The sequence below is a fragment of the Canis lupus genome, chromosome 4, assembly GCF_011100685.1.
Source record: "Canis lupus familiaris isolate Mischka breed German Shepherd chromosome 4, alternate assembly UU_Cfam_GSD_1.0, whole genome shotgun sequence".
NCBI classification, from domain to species: Eukaryota; Metazoa; Chordata; class Mammalia; order Carnivora; family Canidae; genus Canis; species Canis lupus.
The window spans coordinates 68,655,215-68,671,606 of NC_049225.1; the positions used below are offsets into that span (position 1 = coordinate 68,655,215).

Consider the following 16,392-nt stretch of genomic DNA (forward strand, 5'->3'; position numbering starts at 1 on the left):
TCCCTTTTCTCCGCATCCTCTCCAACATTTGTGGTTTCCTGCCTTGTTAATTTTCCCCATTCTCACTGGTGTGAGGTGGTATCTCATTGTGGTTTTGATTTGTATTTCCCTGATGGCAAGTGATGCAGAGCATTTTCTCATGTGCATGTTGGCCATGTCTATGTCTTCCTCTGTGAGATTTCTCTTCATGTCTTTTGCCCATTTCATGATTGGATTGTTTGTTTCTTTGGTGTTGAGTTTAATAAGTTCTTTATAGATCTTGGAAACTAGCCCTTTATCTGATATGTCATTTGCAAATATCTTCTCCCATTCTGTAGGTTGTCTTTTAGTTTTGTTGACTGTATCCTTTGCTGTGCAAAAGATTCTTATCTTGATGAAGTCCCAATAGTTCATTTTTGCTTTTGTTTCTTTTGCCTTGGTGGATGTATCTTGCAAGAAGTTACTATGGCCGAGTTCAAAAAGGGTGTTGCCTGTGTTCTTCTCTAGGATTTTGATGGAATCTTGTCTCACATTTAGATCTTTCATCCATTTTGAGTTTATCTTTGTGTATGGTGAAAGAGAGTGGTCTAGTTTCATTCTTCTGCATGTGGATGTCCAATTTTCCCAGCACCATTTATTGAAGAGACTGTCTTTCTTCCAATGGATAGTCTTTCCTCCTTTATCGAATATTAGTTGCCCATAAAGTTCAGGGTCCACTTCTGGATTCTCTATTCTGTTCCACTGATCTATATGTCTGTTTTTGTGCCAGTACCACACTGTCTTGATGACCACAGCTTTGTAGTACAACCTGAAATCTGGCATTGTGATGCCCCCAGCTATGGTTTTCTTTTTTAAAATTCCCCTGGCTATTCGGGGTCTTTTCTGATTCCACACAAATCTTAAAATAATTTGTTCTAACTCTCTGAAGAAAGTCCATGGTATTTTGATAGGGATTGCATTAAACGTGTATATTGCCCTGGGTAACATTGACATTTTCACAATATTAATTCTGCCAATCCATGAGCATGGAATATTTTTCCATCTCTTTGTGTCTTCCTCAATTTCTTTCAGAAGTGTTCTATAGTTTTGAGGGTATAGATCCTTTACATCTTTGGTTAGGTTTATTCCTAGGTATCTTATGCTTTTGGGTGCAATTGTAAATGGGATTGACTCCTTAATTTCTCTTTCTTCAGTCTCATTGTTAGTGTATAGAAATGCCACTGATTTCTGGGCATTGATTTTGTATTCTGCCACGCTACCGAATTGCTGTATGAGTTCTAGCAATCTTGGGGTGGAGACTTTTGGGTTTTCTATGTAGAGTATCATGTCATCGGCGAAGAGGGAGAGTTTGACTTCTTTGCCAATTTGAATGCCTTTAATGTCTTTTTGTTGTCTGATTGCTGAGGCTAGGACTTCCAGTACTATGTTGAACAGCAGTGGTGAGAGTGGACATCCCTGTCTTGTTCCTGATCTTAGGGGAAAGGCTCCCAGTGCTTCCCCATTGAGAATGATATTTGCTGTGGGCTTTTCATAGATGGCTTTTAAGATGTCGAGGAATGTTCCCTCTATCCCTACACTCTGAAGAGTTTTGATCAGAAATGGATGCTGTATTTTGTCAAATGCTTTCTCTGCATCTAATGAGAGGATCATATGGTTCTTGGTTTTTCTCTTGCTGATATGATGAATCACATTGATTGTTTTACGGGTGTTGAACCAGCCTTGTGTCCCGGGGATAAATCCTACTTGGTCATGGTGAATAATTTTCTTAATGTACTGTTGGATCCTATTGGCCAGTATCTTGTTGAGAATTTTTGCATCTGCGTTCATCAGGGATATTGGTCTTTAATTTTCCTTTTTGGTGGGGTCTTTGTCTGGTTTTGGAATTAAGGTGATGCTGGCCTCATAGAACGAATTTGGAAGTACTCCATCTCTTTCTATCTTTCCAAACAGCTTTAGGAGAATAGGTATGGTTTCTTCTTTAAACGTTTGATAGAATTCCCCTGGGAAGCCATCTGGCCCTGGACTCTTGTGTCTTGGGAGGTTTTTGATGACTGCTTCAATTTCCTCCCTGGTTATTGGCCTGTTAAGGTTTTCTATTTCTTCCTGTTCCAGTTTTGGTAGTTTGTGGCTTTCCAGGAATGCGTCCATTTCTCCTAGATTGCCTAATTTATTGGCATATAGCTGTTCATAATATGTTTTTAAAATTGTTTGTATTTCCTTGGTGTTGGTAGTGATCTCTCCTTTCTCATTCATGATTTTATTAATTTGAGTCTTCTCTCTCTTCTTTTTAATAAGGCTGGCTAATGGTTTATCTATCTTATTAATTCTTTCAAAGAACCAACTCCTGGTTCTGTTGATCTGTTCCACAGTTCTTCTGGTCTCGATTTCATTGAGTTCTGCTCGAATCTTTATTAACTCCCTTCTTCTCTTGGGTGTAGGATCTATTTGCTGTTTTTTCTCTAGCTCCTTTATGTGTAAGGTTAGCTTTTGTATTTGAGTTCTTTCCAGTTTTTGAATGGATGATTGTATTGCGATGTATTTCCCCCTTAGGACTGCTTTTGCTGCATCCCAAAGATTTTGGATGGTTGTATCTTCATTCTCATTAGTTTCCATGAATCTTTTTTTTTTTTTCTTTTAAGTTTTTATTTATTTATGATAGTCACAGAGAGAGAGAGAGGCAGAGACACAGGCAGAGGGAGAAGCAGGCTCCATGCACCGGGAGCCCGACGTGGGATTCGATCCCGGGTCTCCAGGATCACGCCCTGGGCCAAAGGCAGGTGCCAAACCGCTGCGCCACCCAGGGATCCCTCCATGAATCTTTTTAATTCTTCCTTAATATGCTGGTTGACCCTTTCATCTTTTAGCAGGATGGTCCTTAACCTCCACGTGTTTGAGGTCCTTCCAAACTTCTTGTTGTGATTTAGTTCTAATTTCAAGGCATTATGGTCTGAGAATATGCAGGGGACGATCCCAATCTTTTGGTATCGGTTCAGACCCGATTTGTGACCCAATATGTGGTCTATTCTGGAGAAAGTTCCATGTGCACTTGAGAAGAATGTGTATTCAGTTGAGTTTGGATGTAAAGTTCTGTAGATATCTGTGAAATCCATCTGGTCCAGTGTATCATTTAAAGCTCTCGTTTCTTTGGAGATGTGCTTAGAAGACCTATCGAGTATAGAAAGAGCTAGATTGAAGTCACCAAGTATAAGTGTATTATTATCTAAGTATTTCTTCACTTTGGTTAATAATTGATTTATGTATTTGGCAGCTCCCACATTCGGGAAATATATATTGAGGATTGTTAAGTCCTCTTGTTGAATAGATCCTTTAAGTATGATATAGTGTCCCTCTTCATCTCTCACTACAGTCTTTGGGGTAAATTTTAGTTTATCTGATATAAGGATGGCTACCCCTGCTTTCTTTTGAGGACCATTCGAATGGTAAATGGTTCTCCAACCTTTTATTTTCAGGCTGTAGGTGTCCTTCTGTCTAAAATGAGTCTCTTGTAGACAGCAAATAGATGGGTCCTGCTTTTTTATCCAGTCTGAAACCCTGCGCCTTTTGATGGGGTTATTAAGCCCGTTCACATTCAGAGTTACTATTGAGAGATATGAATTTAGTGTCATCATGATAACTATTCAGTCCTTGTTTTTGTGGAATGTTCCACTGAACTACTTCTTAAAGGGGAATTTTAAGAGTCCCCCTTAAAATTTCTTGCAGAGGTCACATATTCTTTTAGTTGCTGCCTGTCTTGGAAGCTCTTTATCTCTCCTTCCATTTTGAATGAGAGCCTTGCTGGATAAAGTATTCTTGGTTGCATGTTCTTCTCATTTAGGACCCTGAATATATCCTGCCAGCCCTTTCTGGCCTGCCAGGTCTCTGTGGAGAGGTCTGCTGTTACCCTAATACTCCTCCCCATAAAAGTCAGGGATTTCTTGTCTCTTGCTGCTTTAAGGATCTTCTCTTTATCTTTGGAATTTGCAAGCTTCACTATTAAATGTCGAGGTGTTGAATGGTTTTTATTGATTTTAGGGGGGATCTCTCTATTTCCTGGATCTGAATGCCTGTTTCCCTTCCCAGATTAGGAAAGTTTTCAGCTAGAATTTGTTCAAATACATATTCTGGCCCTCTGGCCCTTTCCGCACCCTCGGGAACACCAATTAAACGTAGGTTTTTCTTCCTCAGCCTGTCGTTTATTTCCCTTAATCTATCTTCATGGTCTTTTAATTGTTTGTCTCTTTTTTCCTCAGTTTCCCTCTTTGCTATCAACTTGTCTTCTATGTCACTCACTCGTTCTTCCACCTCGTTAACCCTAGTCGTTAGGACTTCTAGTTTGGATTGCATCTCATTCAATTGATTTTTAATTTCTGCCTGATTAGCTCTAAATTCTGCAGTCATGAAGTCTCTTGAGTCCTTTATGCTTTTTTCTAGAGCCACCAGTAGCTGTATAATAGTGCTTCTGAATTGGCTTTCTGACATTGAATTGTAATCCAGATTTTGTAACTCTGTGGGAGAGAGGACTGTTTCTGATTCTTTCTTTTGAGGTGAGGTTTTCCTTCTAGTCATTTTGCTCAGTGCAGAGTGGCCAAAAGCAAGTTGTATTGGGAAGAGGAGAAAAAGAGAGGAGAGAAAGAAGGAAAGAAAAGAGAAAGAGAAAAAAAAGGAAGAAAAAAAAGAAAAAGAGAAAGAAAAAGAAAGAAAGGAGAAAAAAGGGGGGTGGGGGAAGGAAACAAATCAAAAAGCAAAAAAAAAAAAAGAACCACGGGGGAGTATCTTCTGATTCTGTGTACTTTAAGTCCCTTGGCTTCCCCTGGAAGTTGTCAGTCAGTCTAGTTGGTCTTCTGGGGGAGGGGCCTGCTGTGCTGATTTTCAGGTGTTAGCACTTGGGGGAGCTGCTGTGCCCCTGCCTGGTGCAGGGCTCAGTGGGGGTTGTTTACCCCGTGAAGCCCCAGGAGCAACAGCCCTAGTGGCGGGGCCAGCTCTGGAGCCCTGGATTCAGCCCCCGCAGGAACTCCGGAGCTCTCCGTCTGCAGGGCCTGGAGGCTCGGGGCGGGGCCGCTGATCTGCTCAGCTGGGGCAGGAGCGTCCTCGCTGTCCTGGGCCCTCCCGGCCTCTGCCTGTCCCGGGGGAGGCCGGATCCTGGGCTGTGTCCCGGCGCCCTGTGCTCCGGGGCCTGCGCCGGTGGATTCGCGCTCCCGGGCCGCGCAACCCCCTCCGCGGAGCCGCCGCCCGAGCCCCTCCGAGCTGCTCCTGGAACCGCGCAGGCCCCTCCGCACGGAGCCTCTTCCTCTGCCCGAGCCCCTCCGAGCTGCTCCCGGGGCCGCGCAGCCCCCTCCGCAGAGCCGCCGCCCGAGCCCCTTCAGCTGCTCCGGGTCCCGCCGGGTCCCGCCGTGCGCGCTGCAGCCCTTAGGGAGCTCGGCGCACTCTCCTGGGCGCGCAGTTGCTCTGTTACTGTCCCGGGGAGCCCGAGGGCATCCTCGCCCTCCTGGGTCCTGCTCCAACTCCCTGGGAGCCCCTTTCCCCCGGGAAGGTCGGTGCAGCTCCTGCGTCTCCGGGAAGGGGCTCTCCTGTCCTGGGGACACTCGCCCCGGCCTCAGCCCGGCTCCTCGCGGGGCCCCTCCCCCTTGGAGGCCTTTGTTTCTTTACTTCTTTTTTCCCCGTCTTCCTACCTTGATAGAAGCGCGAACTCTTCTCACTGTAGCATTCCAGCTGTTCTCTCTTTAGTTCTCAGGCCGAATTCATAGATTTTCAGGATAATTTGAAGGTTTTCTAGGTAATTTGGTGGAGACAGGTGATTTGGAGACCCTACTCTTCCGCCATCTTGCCCCTTACCCAGATTTTTATTTATTTATTCATGAAAGACACAGAGAGAGAGAGAGAGAGAGAGGCAGAGACAGAGACACAGGCAGAGGGAGAAGCAGGCTCCATGCAGGGAGCCCGACGTGGGACTAGATCCCGGGACTCCAGGATCACTCCCTGGGCCGAAGGCAGGTGCTAAACCACTGAGCCACCCAGGGATCCCTCCTTTTTTTTTCCCTTTTAAGATTTTATTTATTTATTCATGAGAGACACAGAGAGGCAGAGACACAGGCAGAGGGAGAAGCAGGCTCTCTGCGGTGAGCCCAGTGCAGGACTAGATCCCAGGACCCCAGGATCATGACGCTGAAACACTGAGCCACCCAAGAGCCCCTCGTTTATATTCCTTCTTTAAGCTTAGAGACGTCAGTGTCTCTTTCCCTGTCTTAGTGGCAGGTAAATAAACATTGGCTCTGATAACTTGTTTTGCAGCCTGTGAGCCAGAAAAGTGTTGATAAAATGGTAAGGAATAGGATTCTCTTTGGGATTTGCATGTAGGGGTTGGTGGTAACTGCAGGGAGCCTCTATGTTGGAATTGTCCACTTTTTTTTTTTTAAGATTTTATTTATTCATGAGAGACAGAGAGGGAGAGAGAAAGAGAGAGAAAGAGAGGGGCAGAGACACAGGCAGAGAGAAGCAGGCTCCATGCAGGGAGCCCGACGAGGGACTCCATCCCGGGTCTCCAGGATCAGGCCCTGGGCCAAAGGCGAGCCCCCCAGGCTGCCCAGAAATTGTCCACTTTTAGGTCTTTGCCAAATGGGACAGAGACAAAGTATTCAAGGAGGGTAGACATAAAAAATATCTTACAGTAGGGAGGGTTGTTATGGTTGACTTGATTATTTAATTTTATGTATGTTATTAACTCAAAATACAGTACAAAACAGAGTTATCTCTATTAGATAGAATAGAGAAGCTGTTGGCTGGAAGATTGTCAGTTATGCCTCATATCCTGCCTTCCCCAGATTATCCCACCCACTTTGATGACTCTGTGTCTGAAATCCCATCTTTTAGTTTCTGCTTTAAATTTAGTATTTAAAGGACCCAGTTAAAGTAGAAAATTGTTTTCAGGTTGAGATAATTTTAACATACTATTACTAATACTGAAACCAATTCTTATTATTGATTGACCAGACAGTTATGTAGTGTGAATATGATGTAATTAGACCAAAACAGGTTTCAATGTTAGGGTGGGTGTTAGGAAATATTCAGGGCCAGAGTTATTCCCCAATGGGAAAGCAGTTAGAGGTGAGAGAGAGCTAGGAAATCAGGTTTGAATCACTGTTACCTAGGGAGGGGGTAAAGATGATCAAAAAAAAGGTGCAAAAAACTTTGCAAACAGTACATTCTACTCTGAGATAAAATTTGAAATACTCTTAGCTTTTAGAAACCAAATTAGCTGTACTCTTCGCCTAACTTTGGATTTTTCATTAGTCAGATAATGTAGTAGATAAAATGCTTATAAGAATGTTTTAGAATAAACTCTAAGTAAATGAACTTATTACATTATTATTTATAATAACGGTAGTGTTATTCATGATAAGGTCAGGCTATATACGTACATATGTCACACAGTAAAACACAAAATTTAAGCACATGTTTTAAAATACATATGGTTAAAGTGACATACTTCAGATTTGAAAATTAATTTTAAAATATTACAAACAGATTGACATAGAATATGATGTCAGGAGAGCAGTGGGAGACCAGAAAGCTGTGAACACAATTATACAAAGAAGGAGTTACATTTGAATGTGGATTAAGAATTGAGAGATTGTTATCTAGAGGAACAATACTTGTTTTCAACTAATCTAGCATATAGTTAGTGAAATACACTAATATGCAATGCTAGGTACTATTTAGAATGCTAAACTTCTAGAGAAAGGAACCATGTCTGTAAATGTATCTATATCCACATACAGAAGTACACTTAATGAACTTCTTATGATGTGTTGGTTGCTCACTTGCAGGGCACGCTTGCAGAGCGGATTCGTGCAGGTGGGGCTGGAGTTCCTGCATTTTACACCAGCACCGGGTATGGGACCCTGGTGCAACAAGGAGGGTCCCCGATCAAATACAACAAAGATGGCAGCATTGCCATTGCCAGTAAGCCCAGAGAGGTAAGAAGTACCCGCATCCAGGTAACACTGGGATACCTCTTTCAGCGTAGACTTCCAGGTGGACTCAGTGGGTAGACAGGATAAAATCACCTCTGTGTGAGAAGAGACACTGTCTTTCATTTATGTGCATATGCTAGGTACAGTTTCTAGCTAAAACAGAGCATCTGCCAGTAATTAAAATCACACAGAGAAACCAGAATAAATAAATGAGAAGAAACAAAACTGTAATCCATATAAGTATGTGTGAGTCAAGATTAGTTTTATGGTAGGTTTTAACAAATGTAGGAGGATTTATAACTTTTGATTATGCTTATGTGAAAAAGAGAGTAGATATATCATTGTATCATAGTAAACTTTTATTCTCAAGCCCCTTCTGGATGTGGATGAAGGAGGAAGAAAAAACCAAAGACATCACAAGTTTGTTTACCATTTCGAAAAGCCAGGGGCAGTTGTAATTACATAATAAAATAGAGCATTTGTCCTTCATTTTATATACTGGACATACTTGAGCTAACTGAATAATTTAGTTTTATTTAAAGTGCTGGGGAGGTTGGCGTATCTTTCTACCAGGTAATTTCACTCACATATTAGAAAAGAACAGACCTCTAGATAGATACTTGAGAAACTCAGATTTGAGCCAGCTGTAAAAATTACACAGCCCAGTATTCCATTACTATAATTTTAGTCCTTCTCCCTTCTTCCTGGCCACACAGCTCAAGAGTGTTAGTGTAGGCTGCAGAAATACTGTGCATAGCTCAAAGGAAATGACAGCTTCATAATCAAAGGATCTCTTAAACCACTTGCTTATAGCGATTTTTATAAAATTTTTTTTTGGTTATAGGGATGTTAGCTCTGCACCTCCATGTTATGAGAGAAGATAAAAGGTCATCGAACATGCCCCTTGCTGTTCAGCGTTTGTCTCTAGCAGTGTCCTCCATCTGGAGCTTTGCCTTTCTGCTTAGAGTGACCTATATTGACTCAAAGCTTTGATTAACATTTTTTTTAATATTCTATCTTGCTTCTCTCTTTACTGCCTAATGGGGTTTAAAAAGTTTTTGGGAAATAAGACAGGAGCCTAATTATTAAAATGGATCTTAGTAATGTAGATAATGATGCCTAGAAAAATTGGGTTAATACCTTGAGAGTTTGCTAGAAGTTAGAGCGTTAGCTCACCCTGGGAAAACATAGGATAGACTAGAGTCTGTCCTGAATGCCTGGATTCATCTTTGCCTGGAGTCAGATGCACAAATCTAGTAGTTTTGTACTTTTATCTGAATTACCTAGGAACATGACAAATAATTTCTTAAAATGATTGTTGTTAGCTCTTTATTTCTCCTACTTATGGTAGGAAGAGGAGGTGAGTAAATCTTTTAATTCAGTGGTATTTACTGAGATCCTACTTTTTGTCAGGCACTGGCCCAAGTATAGTTAGAAAGGGTGATGATCTAGACCAAGTGTGCCTGCTAGTGGAGGAACTAACAGAATGAATTCATAAACATATTTTGTTAATAACAAAAGTGCTGTGAAGAAAAATCAAGTAGGGTAAGGGCAGAGAGCATGCTCACTGGCCAGGGAAGTGGTGTTCCAGATTGGGTACGGGGAAACCTCTCTGAGGAAGTGACAGTTGATAGAGATCTGAATAAAACAGGAGAATGAGTGAGCAAAGATTATAGGGTTGTGCTCTGGTCAGAAGGAAGAGGAAGGACAAGGTCCTGAGGCAGGCTAGCCCTGTTTGTAGAACAGCAGGGCAGCAAGACAAGAACAGAATGAATGAGGCAGAGAGCAGTAAGATGAGAGGCTGAAGGGGGGAGGTGTGAGAGCCAGATCACATGAGTTGGGTTTTACTGAGTGGTGAGGGCACAGTAGAGAGTTCACAGACAGGAGAATGAAGTGGTCTGAGTTACATCTTGGAGGGATCACTGTGGCTGCCAGGTGGAGAGTTTTTGGGAAGGTTCCAAGAGCAGAAGCAGTGAGAGAGATTAAGACGCTGTTGTATTGACCCAGGTGGGCAAGGAAGTGGTTTAGACTGAAGTGGTTAACAGTGGAGCTTGTGGGAAGTGGTTGGAATCAGGACATATGTTGATTTACCAATGCATTGGTTGTGGGGCATGAGGAAGAACAAGAACCATGCATGCTGCTTATGAGATGGACAACGTATGGGAGTAATCCAAGAGCCTTGTCTAGGACTGGATGTATTTGAGACATCCTCTAGACTTCAGCAGAAGTTGCTCAGTAGTCTCCAGCTTGTCTCCAGCTTGGGGAGGGTTTAGAGCTGGAAGTTTAGAGCTTTGGAGTCTTCAGCATCTTTAAATCTGTGGGACTAGCTGAGTGTCTAGGGCTGGATTACAGGCAGTGGATACCTCCTTTGCATTTAAGAAGTGGGAAGAGGAAAAGAAGCAGCAAAGAAGAATGGGAAAATGTTTAGTAAGTGAAGAGAAAAGCAAGGGGAATCTAGTAACTTGAAAGACAAGGGAAATTTTACAAAAAAGGAAGTTATCAGTTGTGTCAGAGTGAGAAGTGGGACATTGGCTTTAGAAACATGGAGGTCATTGGTGACCTTAAAGAATTTTTCTGAAAGAGAGGATTTTTTCTGCATTGGTGAGAATTTGATTGGAATGGATACAAGAAAGGGCTGAAAAAAAGGGGGAAGTGGTGACCAGGAAACCTACAACTCTTTTAAGTGAGTGTAATAGCCAGTATGACAAAACCAATCCTTTCCCTGTTTTAAAATTTTAGAATGGCTGGCATAAGCAGCTGCTGGTTTGTAGATCCATCAGGAAATGCTATAATTGGAATAGGAAAAAAAAAGTCAGTTTTTTCACATTGCCTTGGATTAGCATATATTTAGATCTTTATGAAGTTTTCTAGATCTGTATACAATATAACATACCTGTCATCAGTCATCATTGGTGTTGGCAGTAATGGCTTTGAAATACATAAAACTCTTTAAAAAGCTACGTATTGATGTACAGTTTATAAATATCTTTAATATGATTTGTCTAAATTTCATGTTAATAAGATTCTCCTTATTCAATGATCCCATAAATTCACTGGAAAGTGGGGTAAGGTCTTTAAGGAAGCTGTTCTTTAAGAAAGGATTTCTGCTTTAAACCATAGTTGAAGAAAAGTCAATACACCAAACTTTCTCCCGAAGCTTCCCCTGGTATGCATGCTGTTTGTCCACTAGAGGGTGCAGTACGAACGAGGATGGAGCTATGCCTTCCCAGGCTCCAGTCATGTGTAGGATGGATGTGTAGTATTGGCGTTGTTTCCTCTCTTCTTTGTTTGAAATCCCAGAGCTAAATCCCTGAGAAGAAAAGAGGAACAAAATGCCATGGCATAGTTTTACTTTATGATTCCTCTCCCCTCTTCCGCCTCTATCTGTAGTACAATTAAAAGGCAATGCACATACAAAAATCAATAGCATCCATTAAACCAGTAATGACAGAAGAGGAGGTATAATAGAAGAACATAGAATACTCATAGTAGCATCAAAAACCATGAAGTGCCTATGAATAAACCTAAAGAAAATATATACAAAGCTTTTTTGGGAAAAATTAAAAGCAATTCAAAGAGGTAAAAGAAGACTTCAAAAAACGTGGGCATATGCTCTGCTCACAGGTGGAAAGTTATAGTATATCAGTTCTCCAGTTTTATCTGCAAATTCTGGGAATTCCAATTAAAATTTCAACAGATGGTTATAGATTAATTAGGAGAGATGAATAGATTTTTGTAACTATTTTGTGTTCAAAATACATTGGCCATTTTATGCAGCTTACATAGTTTTGGTTCCCCCTCCCCTGAAGTGGAAGGAAAGATGGGCTATTTTTCATGTTCTGTATATATAACTTATGCACACAAATAATAAAATGAGTGCTAACCTACAGTCTATGCCTTAAGCATGTAGAACTTCTAGTTCCTCAAGTTTACCAAGCTCTTTCTTGCTGCTGAGTCTTTGCATATGCTGTTCCCTCAGTTCCTCTTCCGCCACTTTGACTAAATCCTAGTTGCCTACCACTAGTCATCCTTGAGATCTCCATTTAGATTGTTCTCTCTCTGAGAAACCTTCTCTGACTAGATTTGTATCCTTATTGTCTGCTTCTGTCAGAGCATATAACCATGGCCAACTGGAACTCCTGCAAATACCTGACAATGCCCTCTTTGTCTCCTGCAGGTGAGGGAGTTTAATGGTCAGCATTTTATTTTGGAAGAAGCAATTACAGGAGATTTTGCTTTGGTGAAAGCCTGGAAGGCAGACCAAGCAGGAAATGTGATTTTCAGGTAGTATGATGGTTTTAAAAAATTTGAATGAAATGCATTCCAGCAACTTTACATTTCCTAAATTATGATTACAAAAATGGATATATTGATGTGTTTGGTGTTTAAAAACTTATTTAAAAAGTGGCTTACGATCAAACAGGCCCACCTGTCAGCATATGTATGTGTGTGCAAGGCTACTGCTGTGCAGTCTTGGTGATGTGGTGTACTTGTGGAAATCTGTTCTAATTGGTTGGGGCCCACATTGTACTGCTTGTAAGCTATTTTGAATCTAAATACTCTTGTATATAGTCACATACAAACTATTTTTCCATGTGGTATTTTAGTTGCCAGGACAAGTTAAGTGTTAAGATGTACTTAGCAAATGTGAGAAAAGCACACAATTGTATTTAATTTTGAAATTGTTATTAATATGCATTAAGGTAAAATGCCTAAATTTTTTTGATATTCTGGAAAGATCTTGCTAACAACCATTTAGGTCGCTTCTTTTCTAGTCCTGTTGGTGTCTACTAAGAAATACTTCTGTAGGTTCTATCTGAAAAGTTGATTAATCTGGATAATGCTCAACTTTCATTCTTGTTATTTGGATAGCCACAGATATTAAACCACAGGCTTAATAGATTTCAAGATCTTTTGATTACCCTAAGCGTATTAAATACCAAATATTTAGTATCTTAGATTTATACATTATATGGTTTTGAAAATTGTACTTTTGAATATACACATACAAGTTTTCCAAAAATTATTTATTTATTTTTCCACAAAATAAACAGTATTTTTGAAAATATACATACAAGTTTTCCAAAATGTTTGGTCTTGAAGACTTTGCTGGTTAGGTTACAGAAATAATTTTGTTTCTTATAATATGGTTATTTACTGTTTTGGTAATAATGTTTATCTTTACCAAATGCACCTTTGGTGAGATCATAGTTAAATTCTCAGTGACTACCCTCATGTTGTTTTGTTCATTTCTGAAGACCTTATATGATGTCAATATTATATTTAGTTTCTTGAATTCAGCCAGGTTTTGGTTACAACTGATTTTGGCAGGTACTCATTTTGCCTCATGTCTGCCTTATTTGACATCTTGGTGTAATGTTTGCAAAGTTAAGTTGCTTTTTTAAAAAGATTAATGAAATTGTAATAGAAGCAAATGGAAATGAACTATTTAAACTGTTTCCATGAATTTATCATGTGTTTCACTGCCTGGCTCTGATATCTAAAGACTGCACAAGGGCTCTTCCCATCATTGACTTATGCCTGTGGTTATTGACAGGAGATAAGACTGCTCATCAGCAATGGTCAAGTGACTTAAATTCTTAAAATACTGGTTTCTTTCTTTGTTTTCTTTTTTTTTTTTTTAAGATTTTATTTATTCATTCATGAGAGACAGAGAGAGAGAGGCAGAGACACGGGCAGAGGGAGAAGCAGGCTCCATGCAGGGAGCCTGACGTGGGACTCGATCCCCAGACTCCAGGATCACACCCTGAGCTGAAGGCAGATGCTTAACCACTGAGCCACCTGGGCGTCCCAAGATACTGGTTTCTAGGATGACCTTCACTTCTAATGGGACAACTGGTAAAATGTCTATCTAGGCCATCATTAGGACAGCCCTGCACAGCCTTGCCTCTGGCCACACTGCCCTTGGGGGTTTTGATGTTGGGCATGCCAGACATCTAGTGGAATCCAACATAGCAACTTGTGAAAGAAAGTACCCAAGGACTTCTCTCTCAGGGACACACCTGTCTTTATATTTATTCTTGAATCTAAGTGAGATAAACATTGGTGGCCTAAAAGAGCTAGTAAAAGAGAGAGATAACTTATTTTCCTTTATCATGTAAGTTTTTTTATCGACTTACACTCTCAGAAACAAAAAGTATATTAAATTTTTTTATGGATGGTGGTGGTGCATTAATTTAAGAACTTGAGTGCAAAACCATCAGCAAAATTGTCACTTTCTTGAAATTTTTACACCTCAGGGTCTGATGTGGGTGTTGCACTTCAAAAAATTTCATTAGAAATTGGTCCCCCAGAATGATCTTTATAGATGACTCACGCATTACCAGTGAATGTTTCATTTTATTTCAGCAATAGATTTCTCTTTAATAGAGAATATAATTACTATGCCTTCTCATACAAAGCCCTTGCTACCTTTCTTAATATTTTAACAAGAGCAAGTTTAGTGAAATATATAACTATAGAAATAAAGTGGCACCCGGTTAAAAGATTTAGGCAAATTAGTTTTAAATGAGATTTATTAATATCTTTTTTATCTTTCTGAATGTAATCTATATTAGAATATGAAAAATAGTCCCTCTTTCCTTCAACCCCATAAAAGGTATAATTGAATGAAATGGGGCCATTATTTTTATTTATAAAATTAACACTTAGGAAAAATATAATACATTCTTTTTAAAAGATCTTAAGATTGTAGTTTATAGAAATTCTTTTAATCTGTAATCAAAGCTGAGAGAAACTCTTCTTATTTTTGGTTTTCTTTCCTCCTAATATAGGAAAAGTGCAAGAAATTTCAATTTGCCGATGTGCAAAGCTGCAGAAACCACAGTAGTAGAGGTAAGAGAAGAGGTCATTTCTGTTTTCCAGAGGTTGCTTTTTAAACTTGCTGTTATGTATTAGTTTAGAAAATTTATAACAGTTCATGTGTTTTCTGAAAGATAAACAATGGCCACTTTTAAATTTGGATATTGAAGGAGTCTATTTAAATATGTAATATTTGAAATTTTACTGTAACATTAGTTTTTTTGGGATCAAGTCATGAAACTAGCCAGCTTTTTTTTTTTTTTTTTTTAAGATTTTATTTATGTATTTGACAGCGAGAGAGCTCACAAGCACTGGGAGTGGGAGAGGGAGAAGCAGACTCCTCACTGAGCAGAGAGCCTGATGTGGGGCTCGATCTCAGAACCCTGGGATTATGACGTGAACTGAAGGCAGATGCTTAACCAACTAAGCCACCCAGGTGCCCCTGAGACTGACTAGTTTATAACAGTCCTTTGGTACTTGAGTAAAATGCTCCTCTTTGGGTAAAATTGCAAGATGGATTTTTATATACAGAATCCCAGAAAAATAGTAAGTTATATCATTATTTTATATACAGAATCCCAGAAAAATAGTAATTTATATCATTATCTTATTGTAATTGATACCGTGAATTCTTTAAAGAAGAAGGAGGGTAGTATAAGTAATTGCTTTGATGTTGTTTTGTTTGGAGCATTTGAATTAAGGAACTGACTCTTCTTTGGGCATCTCATGGTGTGTGGCAGAGACATGACTAATTCTGGAGCCTTTCTAGGGTTAAAGCTCTGGGATAAATCTAGGTTGCTTATACCTAAACCCTGACATTTTGTATTATATGTATTTGAACCTGAAAGGAGATTCCAAAATGATTCTTAACTTGAGGCTTTGAGAATCACCTTGGAGCCAAATTTTCATGAGTTTGAGTTAACTTCTCCTTGGGAGAGTTTTTTGTTTGTTTTTTTTTTTTTTTAAAGATTTTATTTATTCATAAGAGACAGAGACAGAGACACAGGCAGAGAGAGAAGCAGGCTCCATTCAGGGAGCCTGATGCGGAACTCGATCCGGGGACCCCAGGATCACACCCTGGGTGGAAGGCCGACGCCCAGCTGAGCCACCCAGGGGACCCGTCTTTGGGAGAGCTTTATAGAAACCTATCATGGGATCTGGAAATGAGAATATATGTTCATGGTTTTTCTCGTGGTGGTAGTGTCATGTGTGACATCTTTTGACTCCTGCATACATTTGGCCAAGATGATATTTCATGGAGGCAGTACCGTGGTATTTTTGAAAAATCAAATGTTAGAATTCTGTTCTTCTCTTGGAAAGTAAAATGTATTATTTTTAAAGTTCTGGAGGATGTGGTACTTTCGACCTAGGCATGGTGGTTTCTTTTGCAACAGCTTTAGTATATTTTTTGCATTCAAAATGGACAATGTGTTTTACTCTCACTATGCAATCTTTTTTTTTTTAAATAAATTGAATCATCTTAATGACCTGTCCATGGCACATGCGCGCACATGCATACACACACACACAACACACACACATATAATATCACTGAAGAAAAGCCTATAACATAGCTTAAAATAACTGGTAGTTTAACCCTATTGATTTTACTTCTGTAATA

General features: G+C 40.0%; 1 protein-coding gene across 1 annotated transcript in view; it reads left to right on the forward strand.

Annotated features, from left to right (window-relative positions):
- The window catches only part of OXCT1 (3-oxoacid CoA-transferase 1), a 134,450-nt gene that overhangs the window by 21,926 nt on the left and 96,132 nt on the right, over positions 1-16,392 (forward strand). The window contains exons 5-7 of the mRNA XM_038535212.1: positions 7,803-7,952; positions 12,127-12,233; positions 14,744-14,804. Of these exons, the coding sequence (XP_038391140.1) occupies positions 7,803-7,952; positions 12,127-12,233; positions 14,744-14,804 (318 nt within the window). The remainder of the gene's footprint in view (positions 1-7,802; positions 7,953-12,126; positions 12,234-14,743; positions 14,805-16,392) is intronic.